General features: G+C 49.7%; 1 protein-coding gene and 1 non-coding gene across 2 annotated transcripts in view; both read left to right on the top strand.

The window, feature by feature from the left end:
• The window catches only part of C2cd2 (C2 calcium dependent domain containing 2), a 59761-nt gene that overhangs the window by 14717 nt on the left and 25386 nt on the right, over positions 1-19658 (top strand). Inside the window, exons 3-6 of the mRNA XM_042687205.1 lie at positions 2167-2265; positions 11127-11246; positions 14860-14964; positions 19533-19655. Of these exons, the coding sequence (XP_042543139.1) occupies positions 2167-2265; positions 11127-11246; positions 14860-14964; positions 19533-19655 (447 nt within the window). The remainder of the gene's footprint in view (positions 1-2166; positions 2266-11126; positions 11247-14859; positions 14965-19532; positions 19656-19658) is intronic.
• On the top strand, positions 12108-12285 carry LOC122114319. Its single transcript, XR_006148560.1, has one exon. It is a non-coding gene; the product is annotated as a small nucleolar RNA SNORA81 (small nucleolar RNA).

Below are 19658 nucleotides of genomic sequence, written 5' to 3'. Positions count from 1 at the left end.
ATTCAGAGAGAACAATCTCACAGACTTCCCTGCCTGGGATGGCTTTGAACTGTGATCCTTAGATCTCAGCCTCTTATGTATCTAGGATTATAGGCATGAGCCACCGGTGCCCAGCTTCTGTCTGTTCTTAAACATAATAATTTATTTCTTTTGTTAGACCATTCGTTCCTGCTAAATTGCCAGCATTGATGACTCACACTGTAATCCTGCGTTCTTGAGAGGCTGAGATTGGGAGGACTGCAGTCCTAAGCTTGTGGAGCAGTAAAAGTTTTGAGTCTCCTTTCCAACAGAGTTGGGTGTGGTGGTACATACCTGTGCCTGTCATCTTAGCTACAACTGGACGCCTAACAGGCGTCACACCTTCACAGGCAACACACAGGGCTGGAGGCATGGCTCAGTGGTAGAATGTGTGCCTAGCAAGCATGAAGCCCTGCGTCCAAACCCTACTACTGCCCAAATGCTACTGCTATTACTACGAATACATTTCCAAGCAAACTCTTATGAGTTTGACGTGGAGGCCATCCAGGTGAGAAGGGACACCCACCCTGTCTGCAGGACCACATTTCCAGGTTGCTCAGAACGGGCACAGCACAGTTCGCTCTCCTTGGCAGCTGGTGCCTGCCTCTGGCTCTGTGTGAGGTGCTCTCCTCTGAGCCATGTGGTCGGTTCAAACACTTCCGTCAGCTCCCGGAGCCTCTGGCCTGCGGCCCCCACCAGAACAAGCTCCAGCCAGGGGCGATGTTACAAGAACAGCCAGAAACTGACTTCATCCTTCTTGACGCTCCGTTTCATGCTTCCCTGGTGACGTTTGGGGGTGAGGTGGGTGTCGCGCGTTCAGGGTAAGGTTAGTAGCTGGTAAATCAGAGTGGTCCTTGCCTTAATGAGCTGGGAACTCCTCAGATGCCGCTGGGCGGCCACTTCGTTGCTTGCTCTTTGCACCACCCTGGCCCCCACAGCTTGGGCACCGTTTCTGTCCCCCACCCCGGGCCAAGTCAGATCACTGGAACAAGCTCATCATCAGGAGTCTCTGGAGTGGACCCACACAGGCGAAGGGGCGGCCTGCATCCCCACCCATCCTCAGATCTTGTTGAATGCTGATGTGCTTTCTGTAGCATGTCAGGACAGGAGTCTGAAGGAAGGAGCCATACGATTGCTCCCATGTATGGTGAGCCTCTGTGGAAAGCTTGTTTTTAGGAGGACAAGACTTGGTTGGCTACTGCAGTCCGTGTTTGCTCTTTTATAAAGTGCTAGTCTTAGGGTCTGTGGTCATATTAATCTAACTGCCCGTCTCTCTTTTGGAGAATTTTTTTATATGAGTGTGCTACAACTAGGACTTGAACTCAGGGCCTTGCACTCTTCACCTGGCTTTCTTATACTCAAGGCTGGCACTTGAATAACCACTTGAGCAACAACTCCACTTCCAACTTTTTGCGAGTCTACTGGAGATTAGAGTCTCTCAGACTTTCCTGCCTGGGCTGGCTTTGAACCATGATCCTCAGATTTCAACCTCTGTGGTAGCTAGGATTACAGATGGGGGCCATCAGGGCCTGAAAGTCTTTTGGAGATTTTTTTTAAATTCAAGAACCATAAACTGATACAGCGATGGCAGCCTTTATGGAAGGAGCTGGTGTGTGAGCAGGGCTGAGGGTGGTCTTGAATGATGAGGACAGACAGTAGAAGCTCTGGAGGGCTGAGGACATCCTGTCTGTCTCTCTCCAGGAGAGGCAGGGCCTGGGGTTTCTTCCCACCCCTGCATTGTTTGGGCACTGGGACTGTCACGGGGTTGGAGTCACAGCGGGCCTGTGCACCAGGTTGAGGTTGCTCCCGCCAACCAGAGAAGAGACTGCCACCAGAAAGCTAGGGCCGCTAGCTGCAGGCCAGCCACCTACGGGTCCCACAGAGGAACATGAAGAGCTGTCTTAGGATTTGACACACCCTCTTTGACGCATGCCTTCCTGCACGGTCTTGGGGTGTTGTTGATGATGGTCCTTTCCCATCCTTCCCCATCCCGGGCCCTGCCTGCCAAGGGCTGCTTCTCAGGATTATGAACGTGGTGATATTTAACCATGTGGTGAATTTGTGTTATGTGTCTTCAATGTAAAGCGTTTTATAGAAAGTTTATAGTTTTTTTTTTTTAAAGCATACTGCTTTTCTCTTCTCCTCCAGGGTCCGCTGCCCCTCTCCTTCCAGCAGGACCCGCAGCCACAGGCCCTGGAGCTGGCAGTGTGGGACGTCTCCAGCCTGGTGAAGTCAGCCCAGGAGAAGGTGAGCTGCGTGGGAATAGCATTCAGCCTTTAAAAAGGGAAAGCAGCACTGATAGGTACCACACCATAATAAACTTGAAGACATGCCTCCGTGTATGATGCCAGGGTAGGAAACGTGTGAGAGCCACTAGCACCTGGATCTCTTTTTAACAGTTTTTTGTGGGTTTCATTGTGCTATTTTCACACGTATAGATAATAGACATTATAAAATTCACTCCTCCCCTAAGAATGTAATTTTTAGTTTAATTTTTGTTTTTTGTCGGTTGTAGAGCTTTTGAACTCTGGGTCTGGGCGCTGTCCCTGACTCTTCAGCTCAAGGCAAGTGCTCTACCACTTGAGCCACAGAGCCCCTTCCAGTTTTCTGGTGGTTAATTGGAGATAAGAGTCCCATGGACTTTCTTGCTTGGGCTGACTTTGAACTGCCATCCTCAGAGCTCAGCCTCCTGAGTAGCTAGGTGAGCCAGTGGCGCCTGGCTAAGATGATAGATTTAAACTACCATCTAGAGAGAAGACCTGCCCTCTGACCTTCCCCTCCCCCCTGCAGTGACTGTCCTTCTGAAATCCAGCTGCTCTCCTTCTCAGTTCTTTGTGTTTACACTTCCCCTGTGACTGCTTGGCAAGATGCTGTGCAGAGCTGGGGATGTGACTGGGTGGTAGAGTGCCTGCCTCTCAAACACAAAGCCATGAGTTCCAATCCTATTACTGTCCAAAACAAAACCTGTGGGTCTCGAGGAGAGCTTAGCTGTATACTTAGAAACAGTTAAGATGCTACTTTCTATAGTATATAGAATTCATCATAAGAATAAAAAAATGTAGACATATGTAGTCTTTTTCAAAGGTTTCTTTCACATGGTAAGAGTTGCTTACAACTTGGGCCGAGCTGTGGTTTACCGATCTTATCAAGTGCCCCCAAATTTATGACCATGGAGATCGCTTTCCCAGGTGAGGACAGGCTGCAGGCTGTGCCCTGTCTACTCTGTCTCATGCAAACCAGAGGACTCTATTACACTCATCTAATTGTCTCCTACATCGTGAACTGCTGGAGAGCCAGCCCTGCTCATGCTTTGGTGTGTCTGTCTGACCTGTTTTCACTTATTTTCCCCACCATTTAGGTTAGGGAGCACTTACTCTGCTTCCTCCCATGTGGCTTAACTTTGGGTCTGTGTCAGTCGAGCTGGGCATGGGCTGGAATGAACTAATTTAGGGGGGAGTGTTGGAGTGTTGTTGAGTTGTAGCTGTTCTCACTGCCCCTGGCATTGGTGTGTACGCGCGTGTTTATCCAGGTTTCTATAAGCAGACGTACTTGGGGAAAAGTGGACATGTTTTTAAGGGTCTTGATGCATTGCCAGGAAGGGAGCCTTGGAGCATGGACGATTACCTTGTGTTTGTGATAACGCAGTTGCAGAAATCGGATGTGGAAGTGTACAAACCTGGATGGGGCTCTTCAGCTCATTCTTGGCAACTTATTACCTGCTGGAGAGAAGTGGGAAGAGGGGCGTGGTCTTGTGTGCGGTTACGGCAGGTTTTCCCATCATCCTTGACTTTTATGTTTTCTTGGCCCAGTGAGGAAAGAGCCCTTGTCTCTGCTTTCTCGTGGACCTGGCTGGCGCTGTCCTCTGTGTTGTCATGGTCTGGTGGTCAGGTGGACTGACCCTCTGGCTCCCACCCCCAGAAGCCCCCTCATGGATATGCCCAAGCCTGCATCCTGAGCCTGTCCCCATGCCCAGGCCTCGGCGCGTGGAGTGGGGGAGGGCAGTGATCATGTTCATTCTCCCGTGGCCCCTTGGCTTTTCATTTCCTGGACTCGTGGCTTCATTTCCTTTAGGAGGGCATGGAACCAGCTCCATCCACGCCTCTGTGGCACTGAGACATTGCCCGATATCCTCTTATCAACTGAAGAGAAGACATTGATGTCTCTTTTTAATTTCATTAGTGGCCAGGCTCTGCTGTGTAGAGCACACATCTCTCGGTGGCTTCTACACTTCCACTGAAGTCCTGGCCGGCGCCCTCACACAGCCCCTACTCTGTAATTCCTGAGAAGAACTGCGAGCTAGAATGGGGATGCCCCCCCACCCCCATCTCCAGAGTTTTGTGACACAGTGATGAGCCCCGCCACCCCATCTCCAGGGTGTGTCCGAAAGTGATGGAAGGGTTGTGGCGGCCTGAGCTCTGTCCTCTGTCTGTGAGTTGGCCACAGCCCGCTTTGGACCCTCACAGATCAGAACCAGCCTGCCCTGGAGGGGGTGCCCTCAGCTTCAAAGTTTTCCTGCCTGAGCCACAGGACTTGTCTTTGCAGATATCTGGTTCCCTGGCAGCCTCACCCCGTTGCCCACAGAGTGGGGTGTCCCGCAGCCGGAGGTCAGGCTCAGGATGCACGTCCTGCCGCCTCCAGCCATCGGGAGCAGCCGGAACTGTGTCCGCGACTCTTTGGCACCAGCTGGCTGTCCTCAACTCAAGTCCCTCTGACCCTCGTCTGGGCAGCTGTCACCACCATCTTAGTTCCAGGCCTGGTCTCTTCTGACTGGCTGGCACTGTCGGAGCGTCAGTGCTATACCTTGTAGAGATGGCTCATGGAACTCTGTTTCCTTGCTGTATGCAGTTTATGGCAGAGGGTCTGACTTGGGACCAGCCAAGTGGAAGAGGGGTGGGGGTGCGGGGAGGGAGGGGCGGGGCCCTTCCAGGGTGCCGTATGCACGCCCACCACCTGGCCGGAGGCTTCATTGCTTTGACTTGACAGAGACTGCCCAGTGGGTCATTGGATTGGATCCCAGGCCCCCCTGAAGTTCTCTATCCCATCACTTGGGAGACTGAGGGTTTGGGGACCTGCGTGCCAGGAGCCAAGGACAAAGGTGGAATTTTGCTGCTTGCTGGAACTACCCCCGCCAGGATGTGCCCTTTTCCAATCCAGGTCCTGAGCTTGCCCCCAGCCACCTTCTCAGGCAGGCTGGTCTCCTGTGTGTGCGCCCAGCCGGGCTCAGCCGGGCTCCGTTCCAGTGGGCCTGCGTAGGAAAGCCTTCCTAGAGGCACCCTGCGCAGGGGCCTGGTCTGCAAGGCCCCGCGGCCACCTCTGCTAGTCTCAACAGGTACCGAGGGAAGGTGTTTCTTCCTGCCAGACTCCAATTACACTCATATGTTAGAACAGGCTCCTACCTACGTCTTCCTTCCTCACATCCTGGGAGAAGCCTCTTCTAGAATGTTCCATCAGAAGATGGCAGCCTCACTTTGCATATTGTGAGTGGCACTGGAGCCAGCTGGTCCTCTGCAGGGTGCCTCCCAACTCTTATACAGCTTTGTGATTGGTTCTGTGTGTCTGACACACTCAGGCAGAATCCCACTGAGACAGCCTGACTGCTGAGAGAGCCTGTGTTTCCTGAGCAAAAGGTGTGCTTGGAAAACTCCCCAGCCTAAGCAGGGTCACACCGGCGGTGTCCTGGAGCATTGTGTGTGATTCACCCTTAGTCCAAGGGGCTTGGCGCTGCCAGAGGCTTTGATTGTCTCCATTTTTGGTGCCATTTCTGAATAAACCGAGGCTCCTGCCCACGTAAGGATCAAAGAAGAGTAGTTTGTTTTTGTTGCTGAACTCAGGGGGCTTGAACTCAGGTCCTGGACACTGTCCTAGAGCTTTTTTGCTCAAGGCTGGTGCTCTGCCACTTGAGCCACAGCTCCACTTCTGGTTTTCTGGTGGTTCATTGGAGATAAGAGTCTCACAGACTTTCCTCCCTGGGTTGGCATTGAACTGCGATCTTCATATCTCAGCCTCCTGAGTTGTTAGGTTGACAGGCGTGAGCCACCAGCGCTCAGCTTGAAAGTTTTAAGTAAGCCTACCCAGTGTGTGGAAAGCGAGTCAGCCAGGGAGGCGATGATGGGGTCTGAGCTGGCGGGCCCTGCTTCTTCCCCGGGCTTTAGGCTCCGTGTCTGTCCTGGGCAGAGGACGGAGACACACACATCCGGACAAGCCTGTGCGGACCACCACAGCATCACAGCTCATGCCGGCCGAGAGCGGGAGCAGGCCTGGGTGAGGACCCGTGTCTCTCTTCATTCACGCTCTCGACATGCTCCCCTGCCAGAAGAGGAACTGTAGCCGTTGTCCAGAGGGGAGACTGCGGTGGAAGATGTCATGATGAAGCACTCAGCTACCAAGTAGGGAGCTCCCACCACAGAGCACAATGAGCAACGCCACTGATTTGCTTTGGTCCATTTTTGCTGTCATCCTTTCACTGAAGCTCCAGCTGCCCCATCTGCCATAAAAGAAACAGGAGGAAGAAAAGCCAGCACAGAAAGCTGAGAAGCTCTCGCCGTCCTCTGTTTATGTGAAACCCTAGCAACACGGAGGCCGTGGACAGTCGCACGGAATCCCCCTGAGATTCGTAGTCGGTGATGTAGGCCGGGGAAATCCACAGGCTGGGCTGGGTGTGTGCCGTGGGTTGTGTGCATTTGCTTCTAACTGTAGGAACTGTGCTTCCCTTTGCACCCTGAAATCTACCCTGAGGGCCGGGGTTCCCCTGTCCCTGCTCCTCACTGGCTTGTAGGGGACAGTGTAATTCACAGTTGGGCATTTTTGTCTCTCTAGTTACCACAGGAAGCTTAGGACATTTTTTTTTTTTTGCTTTAAATGAGTTCAATGCCAGGTGCTCCATCAACCTGATATTTAAGCTAATAGGCTCATGCTAATAGTGGGTGAAATAGTTTTGAACTGGCATCATTCCAAGGGCAGATAGTGGAGGCTCCACACGGGAGTCACGCCTCCTGAGGTCCAGTGTAGCTGCTGCCTCCTCTCTCTCCCTCCTCCCCAGGAGTTATGCCTCCTAAAAAGCTACCACCTGCTGGTTGGTGGGTCAGGGTCAGTCCTCTGGGACAGGCTGACCAGCCTCCTGAGGAAATACATCTTCCTGTTATGACTTGGCTGTCAAATGAGGCTCGTGTTGTAGATGTTCTGATAGTATATTTAGCTCTAATGGATTTTGCTTTTTTAACGTGAGGATTCATGTTCTGTTCATATTGTCTAAGAATATTTACTGAGGTAAGTATAGATTGCAGGGTAGGGAAAGATGTCTGATTAGGAACCATAATGGTTAGTTTGGGATTTATTTCCATGGGGTCAGGTGGGGGTTCTTTCCTTATATAGTGTGATTTAAAGAAAAATATTCCATAATTTAACTCTTTAAGCTGTGTTTTCCCAGCCATGTTCCTAGTTCCTTTAGAAACAAAACTAATTAAATCATTTCCAGATCTCTAGGATGTTCTAAGAGAATGAGCGGAGGCCACTGTATCAAAAAATTGAAGGCTGGGCACCAATGGCTCACGCCAGTGATCCTAGCTACTCAGGAGGCTGAGATCTAAGAATTTGATTTGGAAATAATGGTGTCAGTCATGTAGGATTCTTGCTTCCTTTAGGCGGGTTGTTTAGCAGGGCGCTTGTTCCTGGTCTCAGCTCCGCGGAGCCCTGCTGGCTCCAGGCACAAAGAGCCAGCGTTGGTATTGGGCATTTCAGATGGTGACACTTAAAAACTGCCCTTCAACAGCTCCTCATAACCCAGGCTCTCGCAAAGCTCTCTGGAATGCAGGAACGTTTCCCAGGCAGAGCTGGGCTGGGGAAGCCTCAGGTCGTGGGTGGGATCATGGCATTCATAGCTATTAAGGTGGACAGTAGCCCTTAGCAAGGCTGGCCAGAGAGCTGCTCAACTGGCCCAGGGGCTGCCGCCTTCTGCCCCTCGGGGAGAGGACCCTGTCCAGCAGCGAGGCCTTGACCTGGTCTGCTGTGGTTGGAAGAATTTAATCCTCCCTCATGGATAACACCTTAATACACTAAAAGAAGCTTACTTGCTTTTTAAACCTCTTTTTCATTTTGCTCTTGTCCATTTACAAATGGGGCGTTACTGTTCTCAGGCCTCAAGGCAGAGTTGGCCTGGGAAAAAGCTGGGTCCTGATGTCTGTCCCCTCCGGCATGCCCCGTCGGGACAGTGGCAGGGTTTTCATGGGGTGCAGCCAAGTGTTGAGGTGGGTTTGCATGGTTTATTTAGTGAGCTTTCTGCTGAGCACCAACGGTACCTGGCTTTATATTGTTCAGAGAGAGAAAGCAGGTGCTGGTGGCTCACACCTGTCATCCTAGCTACTCATTAGGCTGAGATCTGAGGGTCAGAGTTCAAAGCCAGCCTAGGTAGGGAAAGTCCATGGGATTCTTTCCTTCAGTTAACCAGCAAAAGTCTGGATGTAGAGCTGTGGCTTGTGGCTTGAGTGGTAGAGTGCTAACCTTGAGTGAAAAAGCTCAGGGACAGCATCCAGACCTTGAGTTCAAGCTTCTAGTCTGGCACAGAGGAAAAAAGAAAGTGACTTCCAAGGAAAGAGGGGAACCCCTCCACCCTGGGGACTGAAAGAATGGGAGCCATCCCGGGTTCCTCCTCACTCTACTGGTGTGTCTTGAGAGGTTGGCTGTCGTCATGAGCTTTGCAGTTATCCCTGAAGTTTTATTTATTTTTATTTATTTATTTATTTTTTTATTGTGAAAAAACTGTACAGAGGAGTTACAATTACATGGGCAAGATAATGAGTACATTTCTTATCAAGCATTGTAGCCTCCTCCTTTGTTTCCCCTTCCCATCCCTTCCAAGCCTCCACCCACCCCCCTACCCCCATCCCTGAAGTTTTAAAGTCTTTCCATTGGAGGTTTTTTTTTTTTTAGTTGGTCGTGGGGCTTGAACTCTGGGCCTGGGCGCTGTCCCTCAGCTCTTCCGCTCAAGGCAAGCGCTCTATCAACTTGAGCCACAGTGCCCCTTACAGTTTTGTGCTGGTTTATTGGAGATAAGAGACTCACGGACTTTCCCGCCTGAGCCGTCTTTGAACCACAATCCTTAGATCTCAGCCTCCTAAGTAGCTAGGATTACAGGCGTGAGCCATCTGTGCCTGGCTTATTTGAGTTATTTATTGACTTACTTATTTACTTCCTTTTAAGTGCTTGAGTGTTCTGTTTTCAAGGAATGAGTGGTGGGAAGCATTCTATCCTGGAAGTCAAAGCTGCTTATATGAGTAAAGGCACAAACCAAACCTCCCCTTCCCCCCGCGACCATCCCGGCACTGGGGCTTGAACTCAGGGTCTCAGTTGGCTTTTCTGTTCAAAGCTGGAGCTCTACCACTTGAACCCCACATCACTTCAAGCATTTTGCTGGTTAATTGGTAATAAGAATCTCAGATTTATCTGTCTGAGCTAGCTTCGAGCCTCAGTCCTCAGATCTCAGCCTCACAAGTACCTAAGATTACAGGCATGAACTTTCAGCACCTTGCCCAAGCCATCTGTTTTCTTAGTCAAATTGCAGTTTGATGATTCCAAAGACGTGACTGTCAGCATCTGCTTCTTGTGGCTTGACTCTTCAGCAGTAAGAGGCCTGGGCTGGAGGTCGAGGGATGGGTCACTGGTCTCTGGGTGACGTCATAGGTACATGGAGCTCATCCAGCCTTAAAAATCAGTGTCTTGGATGGAATTGTTTGTAGATCGTTTACTTTTAACATGAGTAGGCGACCATTTCTTATCCAAACACTTTTTGTTCCAATGCTTTTGTGAACTGGGGAGATGATGGATATACATAACCAAGCCCTGCCAACCCTCAGTCTTCAGAGAGAGCTGCTACAGCATGGGCAAATACAAGCTGTGCAACTCTCTGCTAGGATGGGAGAGAGGCAAGCTTGCCAGTGCACCCCGGCTCCACTCCTGGACACCGGAAGCTGCCCTTGCCAGGGCTCTGTGCTGGTGGGGTGCATTGGAGTTGGAGAGGTGGTGGAGGGGGCAGAGCTGGACGTGGGCTTGTGGGCTGTGTGTGGGTGGGTATGGGAAGCCAGCGATGAGAAAGGAAAAGGCAGAGGGCCTAGCTCTGAACTTTGCGTAATAGCTGGTCTTGGCAAAGTAATTATTTTGATAATCTTTCCTCTCAGTATTTTCGATTCTGATAAATCCACCAGAGAATTAAAAGAATTTTCTCTTCTTCCTTAAATGAGTTCCCAGCAGCGGGGTCAGCCTATGCCCTGGGGAAAGTGGAAGTCCTTGTATCACTGCAGACTCCCGGTGGCTCAGCTTTGGGCAAACCCTTTGGTTGCCTACCCATGCAGCTTCTCCATCCTGCTGTCCAGGTGTGCCTGGCCACACACCTGGCACCCAGCCCTGGCTTGTTGGAATCCTGCCTCAGGAAGCTGGGATCTTTTTAGAAGATCTACTTCTACCGGGTTCTGTGGCAGAAACTACCCATTTCTCTGGGCTCCCAACAAAGCAATTTTTTTAAAGGATCCTTCGGAAGGCTTCCAGACCTGTCAGAACTATAGCTTAGTTTATTTTTGATGTAATTGCTTGTCTCTGTCTTTAGATGTTTATTTTGTAAAATATGTTCATTTTATAATTGAACTCATTATGTAATTCTGTTATTGTTATGGCTATATAATTTTGTGATCATTTAACATTTCATACGTTCCTTAAGTTACTTCCACATTTATGAAAAGCAGTGCTATATTAAAATTATTTAGTCAAAACAATTTTTTTAGCTTCTGGGTGAATTTTTTACTTGTAACACCTGTGACTTATTTTCTTAAGGCTTATTTTGAGTGGAAAAATAATAAATCAGAATTTTAAAGGAAAAACTTGGTGTGAAGAGCAGTCACAGATAGATTGCATCAGGACAGAGTTTAGCTTCCGAGAAATTCTTCAGGAAGCGAGGCCTCTAGTTTTTGGGTTACCCTATGATAGAAAAGAGAGCTCTCTGAGGATTTGTCTAAGTTTGAAACCCTGCAGGTCTTGTCTGTGCGAGCAGAGGTCTAGGCTGCTTCCGTTACGGAAGGCAGATGCTTCCTGTGGTGTCTCACCTGTGGCTGTGCCTTCTCCAGGTGGTGATGTGCCACGTGGTGGGTGAGGCCCTCCAGTTCCTGGTCACCGCAGAGCCCACCTCGGCCGCCAGCCCAGGGCAGCAGCTGTACCACGTGCGCCTGTCTCCCCTCCACTTACAGGTAAGGCTGGGTAGAGTGGCCAGGCCTGGCAAACCTGTCACCCTGTGCTTTCTCTGGTGAGTGAGGGGCCATGAATGGAGTGCTTTTACTAACTAATTACCAGTCAAGAGACAGCAGAGCATAATGGGCTGGGTATTGCTTCCTTAATCTTGGGAAAAGTAAACTTAAAAAAGAATAACAACAATTTAAGCGAGGCATGATGATCATACGCCTGTAATCTCAGCCACTCAGGAGGTGAAAGCAGGAAGATCACAGGTTTAAAACTAGCCTGGCACCCGTGGCTCATAACTATAATCCTCGCTACTCAGGATATTGAGATCTGAGGGTTGTGATTCAAAGCCAGCCCAAGAAGAAAAGACTCTGAGCCTCTCGTCTCCAGTTAACCAAAAAGCCTAGGTGAAATTGTGACTGGTAGAGTTACAGCCTTGAATGAAAAAGCTACTGGACAATGCCCTGGACAGGCCTTAAATTCAAGCCCAGTATAGGTACAAAGTAAATTTAAAGAAAAACCTACAAATAGTGCATTGATAGAGTGTGTAGCATGAGTAAGTCCTAGGTTTAATCTCCAGTTCCACACTCACAAAGAAGAAAAAGAGCTCAGTACCAATGGCTCACACCGTCATCCTAGCTACTCAGGAGGCTGAGATTGGAGGATCTCCCTTCAGAACCAGCCTGGGTAGGAAAGTCTGTGCGGTTCTTATCTTCAATAAACTAATAATAAGTGGAGCTGTGGCTCAAGTGCTAGAGCACTAATGTTAAGCCAAAAGGCCCAGAGGCAGCACCCAGACCCTGAGTTCAAACCCCAGGACTGGCACAAAAGAGAAAAAAAAGAAAAAAGGCTCCTTAACTCCTTATTCTTGTAAGTTAAAAAATTCACTGTGCTAAAATCGCAGAAACTAGGGTCCTGTCTGGTTTCTGTAATGATGCTAGCAGAGTACACACAAGAAGGACATTATCTGCACTGGATCCAAGATGGGGTAGGGTAGGTCTCTTTTTTAATGTCCAGTGTCTTTTGTCTTTAAGATTTGGTGCAATATACTGATAGATAATAAGAAATTCCTGGTGAAAAGTTGAAAACAAAATGCTATCTTTTCTTTGAAATACTTTAAAAAATCATTATCTTTCTGACAATAGATTCACAATATATATAATATATAATACATACATATAGTTTTTTTTTTTTTGTCAGTTATGGGGCTCGAACTCTGGGCCTAAGCACTGTCCCTCAGCTCTTCAGCTCAAGGCGAGTGCTCTATCACTTGAGCTACAATGCTACTTCTGGTTTTCTGAGTGTTTATTGGAGATAAGAGTTTCACAGACCTTCCTGCCCGGGCTGGCTGTGAACCGCAATCCTCAGATCTCAGCCTCTTCAGTAGCTAGGATTACAGGCGTGAGCTACCGGCGCCCAGCATATATATAGGTTTATAGAGAAACGCATATGTCTATAATAGACCTAGAGAAACTTCTAGATGCTCATGTCATGACTGTGCTTCTCTTACATTAAGCAGAACATTCTCCAAATGCTTCCATTTAGCCAGTGTTTAGAAACTGCACATTTCCGGGCTTGTTGTAGCAGTCACCACTGACTGGACCTCGTATTTCATCTCCTCTGTCCTTAAACCTGACTTCTAATTTTGAAGATGAGTCAAAATGTACAGAATTGGTGCTGGGAAGGTGGCTCAGTGGTAGAGTGCTTGCCTCGAGTGCATGAGGCCCTGGGTTCGATTCCTCAGTACCACATAAGCAGAAAAAGCCGGAAGTGGCGCTGTGGCTCATGTGGTAGAGCACTAGCCTTGAGCTGAAGAGCTGAGGGACAGCGCCCAAGCCCAGAGAGGCCCCATGACCAACAAAAAATAAAAAAATAAAAAGTACAGAATTCCCAGCTACAGGCTTTGCTTTCAGAGGCAAACTTATAAACACCCTGCTCCCACAGACTCTTAAGTGGCTTTTGTGTGGACCCTACCCCCAGTCTCACCCCAGCTGAGAGCTCGTACCACACACCTGCCCATGTACACACCCACAGCTTTTGGGCAGCGATGCCTCGGACATTCTTACCCAGCATTTGATGTGTGTTTTGAACTGAGAGAGCTCTTGGGTCACGTGCACGCTGATAGAGTGCCAACCCGAGGCTGCTCCTTGTGCCACAGCTTCGGTGCCCCCTCAGCAGCGTGGGCAGAAGGGGTACAGGTGTGTTGGCACAGTCTGGAAGCGACGTGCGGGTTTCCCCCGAGAGCAGGCAGCTGCTCAAGGTGGGAGAGTTTTGCGTGTCACGGCGGTGGGGGCAGGCATCTGCTTCCACGGCTGTTCAGCTCAGTGGTGCGTGGAGGTGCTGCCGTCAGAACCAGTGCCCACCCACCTGCCCAGTCGTGTGGCACACACAGTCTGATTACTTGTGGCAGTGAAATTAAAGTACACTTTTTCTGGAACTGTCTGTAGTCGCAGGGCGAAGGAGGCTTTGTTCCTTCGCTGCTTCTGGCGTGGGCTCGGTCCTGCATTGTCACACAACTGAAGCCATACTCCTCTCCCCTCCCCTCTCCTCCCCTCGCCTCCTTTCCCCTTCTGCCCGGGGATGGGGCTGAGGTGGAGATGTGGCAGCCGCAGCATTTATTGGAGTGTCTGGCTGAGATGGGGTACACCACCTGTTTGCAGTTGCTGCTGAAGCTAATTAGCCCAGACAGCACAGGTGGCTGTCCCAGCGCCGGCATCACAGCCATGTCTGCCGCCGCAGCGGAGCTCGCTTCCTTGCTCGTTGGTGGCATTGGTGGTCAGTTCCCCGGGGGTTTCAGGACTGAGGCCTGAGTTCCTGTACCTCACACAGTGTACAAATTGCTTCCAGGTCTCCATGCTCTTTTGCCCATGGTGCCCTCCTCCTCCTCTTCCTCCTCCTCCTCCTCCTCCTTTTCCTCCTACTCCTTCTTTCCCCCTCCCCCTCCTCCCCTCTACCCCCCTCCCCTCTCCGCTGCCATGGAGCGAATCTTCCAGCCAGGCCCTGGGCTCTCTCTGCCGCCATCTTCTTCCATGATTCCTTTGGGTCACCTGAAGAGCCCAGGGAGCCCTGCCCACCTCTGGGTCCCGGCTAGTCCTCTGCAGGGTCTGGCCCTGGGTGCACAGGCTCCAAGGATGGGAGTATGGCATCTTTGGGGTTCTTCCTCCCACAGATGCATTGGCTCAGATGGGCACAAGTAGAGCCAGGGCTCCGGGGTCCCAGGAGAGGAGGGCTCCGCTGCATCCAGGCATAGTTCCCAGGGGTTGTGCACGCACAGGTTCTGAGGAGGTCTGTGTCCAGGACTAGGGATCAGCAGGTTGCTTCCTCTTCCTCCTCTCTCAGTGCCCTCCCAGGTCCTTCCTCTTCCTCCTGTCTCGATGACATGCCCAGAAAGAGAAATGTGGAGCACAGTGAAATGACTCATTTCAAAAATTAGCCACCAGAGTTGAGGATCCTTCCCGAGAGAACAGCTGGTCAGAGGAAGAGGCCGGAGAGGAGTTGGGGTCCTCTTTCCCATTTGGAAAGCACCCAGGAGGCCGAGAGGGGGGTGAGCGCTTGTCTGAGAATAAGAGGCGCGCCCAGCAGGCCTCTGCAGGGAAGAGCAATAACCTTTGTTTGTTTTCCTAGCTGGAGTTCCATGTGAAAGAGAAGAGAGAAGACATCCAGATCAGGTGGTCCTTCATCAGCGTGCCAGAAACCGCCGTTAGGATCCAGCCCCGGGGTCTGAGAGAGGTCAGTCCATGTCTGCGACGCTCCCGCTGTGTGAGCCCCTTGCACGCTAGGACAGTCTCTAGGGATCCAAGGCTAGATTGTCGCAGGCTAGAACTGTCCTGGGCAGCCTTTGCGTGCCTCTGAGGCTGAGCCCCACCTCGGGGAACTCATGGCAGTGGCTCCCCGGACCTGGCCAGTTGCCCTACTTGAGAGCCTCTTGTAGCCACGGATGCACCAAAGGCTGCTGTGTTTTTCTTGTCACTTCTGCAGGATACATCCAAAGCCAAGGGCAATGTCTCTAGGTCTTAAGGTTTGAGGGCGAACACTTGGGAGCAGGAACCGGGTATGTTGGGGGCACTGGGGTGACACTTTTTTCCCCTTTCTGGGAAAAGCAGAAAAGCAGTTATTCTAAAGACTTGGGTTATCAGGAAGTTGCTTTTGGGGGGCTTTCATGGAATGTTGTTGTAATTTGACTCTTTTAGCCTCTTTCAGGTACTGAGTTCAGCTGAAATGTATGAATTTAACCATTTAATTTCTTTCTTTGGTGGCCCTGGGGACAGAATCTAGCTACGGCTTCTGTATCTAAACAAATGTTCTACCACTAAGCCTCATCCCAGCACTATCAGAAAATATTTTACCCTTTATGTCATAATATTGTTGTGTTTTTGTTGTTGTTTTGTTGTTTGTTTTGGGTGCTGGTCCTGGGGCTTAAACTCAGAGCCTGGGCACTGTCCCTGAGCTTCAGTGCTCAAGGCTAGCACTCTACCACTTTGAGCCACAGCACCATTCCTAGCTTTTTGGTAGTTAACTGGAGATAAGAATCTCATGGACTTTCCTGTCCAGGCCGGCTTCAAACAGTGCCCAGCTTTGTTTTGTCTTTGTTTTGTCAGTGTGGGGCCTGAACCCTGGGCCTGGGCACTATCCCTCAGCTCTTCAACTCAAGGCGAGTGCTCTACCACTTGAGCCATAGTGTCACTTCTGGCTTTTTCTGAGGAATCAAACCCAGGGCCTCCTGCATGCAAGGCAAACACTCTACCACCTTCCCAGCCCCCTTGTTTTGTCTTTTTAAAATGAATTTATTAATATGAAAGTATAGGTAGATGGGGCTGGGAAGGTGGCTCAGTGGTAGAGTGCTTACCTTGCATGCATGAGGCCCTGCGTTCGATTCCTCAGCACCACATAAGCAGAAAAAGCCGGAGGTGGGGCTGAGGCTGAGTGCTGGTCTACAGCTGAAGAGCTGGGGGACAGTGCCCAGGCCCAGAGTTCAGGCCCCACACTGACAGAAAAAAAAAAAAAGAAAGAAAGAAAGTATAGGTGGAGCATTCCTCACCTGATAATCTTCTATTTAATTTTTATTTTTTAAATTATCTTTAGTTGGACAAAGGGGTTGCCATTTAACAAAGGAGGTCTTGAATACAATGCATCTTGGTCATTGTCACCCCTTCTTCCCTTGCTTTTCTTAATTGTGCAGTCTACACATTGAGTTATTGCCTGTACTTACCCCTTCTCTTCTTCATCTGGCTAACCCTCTCCCCTTGACTCCACCTTACCCCTTGCAAGTACCCACTTCCTGGCATTTATTTTGTTGAGCTTTGACTTTTTCCTTCTTAATAATTACACTATTTAAAATCTCCCTAGAATCTGATGTATTTCAGTTAATACATTTGTAAATCCTTACTTACAGGTTTGTAGATAATTTTAGCTTCGACAAAAGAGGGAAGACATGTATTCTCTGGACCTGACTTACTTCATTTAATATAATTTTTTCCAAGTCTTTCCATTTCTTTACAAATAGTACAATATCATTTTTTCTAGCGGATGAGTAAAATTTTATTGTGTATATATATCACATTGTCTTGATCCATTCATCCATTGAGTGACATCTGGTCTGATTCCATATTTTGGCTATGGTGAATAGTACTGCAATGAGCATGGTTGTGCTGGTGGCTTTAGTTTAGCCTTGTTTGTGTTCTGTTAAATGCCCAGGAGTGGGATTGCTGGGTCATAGTAGTACTTCTTGGTTTAGTTTTTAGAGAAACCTCCATACTACTTTCCAGAGTAGTTGAACACGTTTACATTTCTACCAACAGTGTATTAGGGTTCCCTTTTGACCACATCATTTCCAGCGTCTATTATCATTTGTTTGCTTGATAATGGCCATTCCAACTGGCTAGGGTAGGGTAGAATCTCAGTGTTGCTTTGATTTACATTTCTTTTATGGCCAGAGATGTTGAGCATTTCTTCGTGTGTCTATTGGCCATTTTTACTTCTTCTGAGAAGTTTCCCTTTAGCTCATTAGCCCATTTATTAATTGGATTGTTGTTTCTTTGAGGGTTTAATTTTTTAAGCCTCTGTCTATTCTGGATATAGGCCTCCCTTTTTCTTGTGGTGTAGATTCTAGAGCTTGAACTCAGGCCTCATGCTGTCCCTTGGCTTTTTCGCTCAAGGCTGGCACTCTTACCACTTGAGCCACACCTTTACCTCCAGCTTTTTGCTGGATAATTGGATAAGCATCTCTCAGATTTGTCTTCCTAGACTAGCTCCAAACCTCAATCCTTAGATCTCAGTCTCCTGAGTAGCTAGGGTTACAGGCGTGAGCAGTTGGCACCAGATTTGTTTTATGTTTGGCCAACACGCTTGAGTGTATTCCTTTGCACGTGCACACATGAGTGTTGTCATATGGGCCTGGCCGTGCATTTACACAAAGCATGTAGAATACCCATTCAAGTTCATTTTTATTTTTCTTCTTCCCTCTGGTGTTGGTGTCTCCATCCTTCACACTGCCACTTGTGTGTCCTGCCACAGGCCACACACCTGAGCTACCTGAGCCGCTGGGGGCAGCCCTGCCCATCCGAAAATCACTCAGATCATTTCTTCTTCTGTGTAGTATGTTCCTGTTTCATATTGGTTCATTAGCCCCTGTTATATCCAGTGATGCGTTTCTTCCCTCTCTTTGTTGCTGTGTATGTGTGTGTGTGTGCGTGTGTGTGTGTGTGTGTGTGTGTGTGTGTGTGTGTATAATCAAAGAAGCGATGGCTGATGAGCTAAGGTCTGAGGTTGACTTTTTGGGGGTGCTGAAAATGTCAACATCTTACGAGCATAGGTCTCCAGCATTGCAAGTATGTGGCATGCCAACAGAATGTCACGTTAAAAGGCTGACATTAATGCCCTGTGAACTTCACCAGCCTTAAGAGGTAGATTGTCAGATCCTTTCGGTGTGAAAGGATTTGACTCCTGGCTCTTTTGCTTATGTGCTGTGCGACCCTGCACATGTTAAGTGACTTCTCTGTGCCCCTGATTCTGTGCTCCTTATCTGAAAGATGGCAGCAGTGGTATTCAAGGCTTAATTCATGAAAACAGGTAAATCCATACAACCAGGCTTGGCGCATGGCAAGAGCCATATGCCAGCTGTTTGGATTGTTGGTGGTTTAGAGGTCCTGGCAGAGAACCAATTTTAATGAATGGACTGACTTTGTTGTAAGAAGTCTGGCAGAGAAGGGGATTGGCCAGCCAATTCAAGGGCAGCACAGATTGGCTGCACACTGACTTCTGAAAGCCCAAGAAACAGGATTAGGGTGACAGACCACAGGACTCTGAAGCCAGGCTGAGCTTCATACTGACTTCAAGGTCATCGTGAGCTACAGGACTCTTTTTTTTTTTTTTTGGTCGGTCGTGGGGCTTGAACTCTGGGCCTGGGTGCTGTCCCTCAGCTCAAGGCGAGCATTCTACCACTTGAACTACAGCGCCACTTCCGGTTTTCTGGTGGTTTATTGGAGATAGGAGTCTCACGGTCTTTCCTGCCCGGGCTGGCTTTGAACCGCGATCCTCAGATCTCAGCCTCCTGAGTAGCTAGGATTACAGGCGTGAGCCACCAGCGCCCGGCAGGACTCTATTTTATTTAAACAAGTCCCAGGGACAGAGTTCAGCGGTAGACACTTGCTTAGCCCACACAAAGCCTTGATCCTCCACATTGCAAAATACATAATAGATCCCGTATGCGTGATAAAGATTGTATTGAGATGTGACCATGTGCCCATCACTGAGAAGCAAGCACCCTGCTCAAGCAGTGCCTGGGTTGGCTCCCCAGGTGGTGCCCTTTGACCCCTTCACAGCCCCCTGCAGGGGCACCAGGACCCTGATGGCTTCCGGTAGGAGTTATAACAGATCCACAGACCCAGCAGCTGACAGCAGCAAGTGCTTATCACCTGGGGCTCCTGGGGTCCAGAGCCAGCATGGCTTGATGAGGTCTGAGCAATGGGTCTCAGCCTGGCTGCACTCTAGAACTTGGGGCCTGTGTTCATGCGTTCGTTGGCCAAATGCAGCTGTGTCTGTGGCTGACAGAGTGAGGGGTCGGGTTTCTCTCTGGCTGGCTGTTGGAGCTGTGCTCTGCACTCTCCCAGGCCAGTGGAGAGCCGCAGCCCAGGACACGAGCCAACTGCTCCCGCTCTATGTAATAACATCAGGTCTATGTAATAACGAGAGGCGCCCCGGCAACTTGGGCATGGACGGATCTGACTCTCCCTCCCGGGCCCAGGCGGGTGAGGCAGATGCCATGTCTGAAGTCCACCCCCCTCTCTCTCACCTCCTAGGCCCAGGCGGGTGAGGCAGATGCCATATCTGAAGTGCTCAAGGACATCTTGAAGCAGCTGGTCGGCTCCGCCTCTCCATCAGTGGTTCTGAGCACCAGGCCCACGGATGTACAGGAAGCGCAGGTA

The sequence above is a fragment of the Dipodomys spectabilis genome, unplaced genomic scaffold, assembly GCF_019054845.1.
Source record: "Dipodomys spectabilis isolate Male_0828 unplaced genomic scaffold, ASM1905484v1 ptg000107l, whole genome shotgun sequence".
NCBI lineage: Eukaryota > Metazoa > Chordata > Mammalia > Rodentia > Heteromyidae > Dipodomys > Dipodomys spectabilis.
This window is presented reverse-complemented; position numbering and strand designations above follow the sequence as displayed.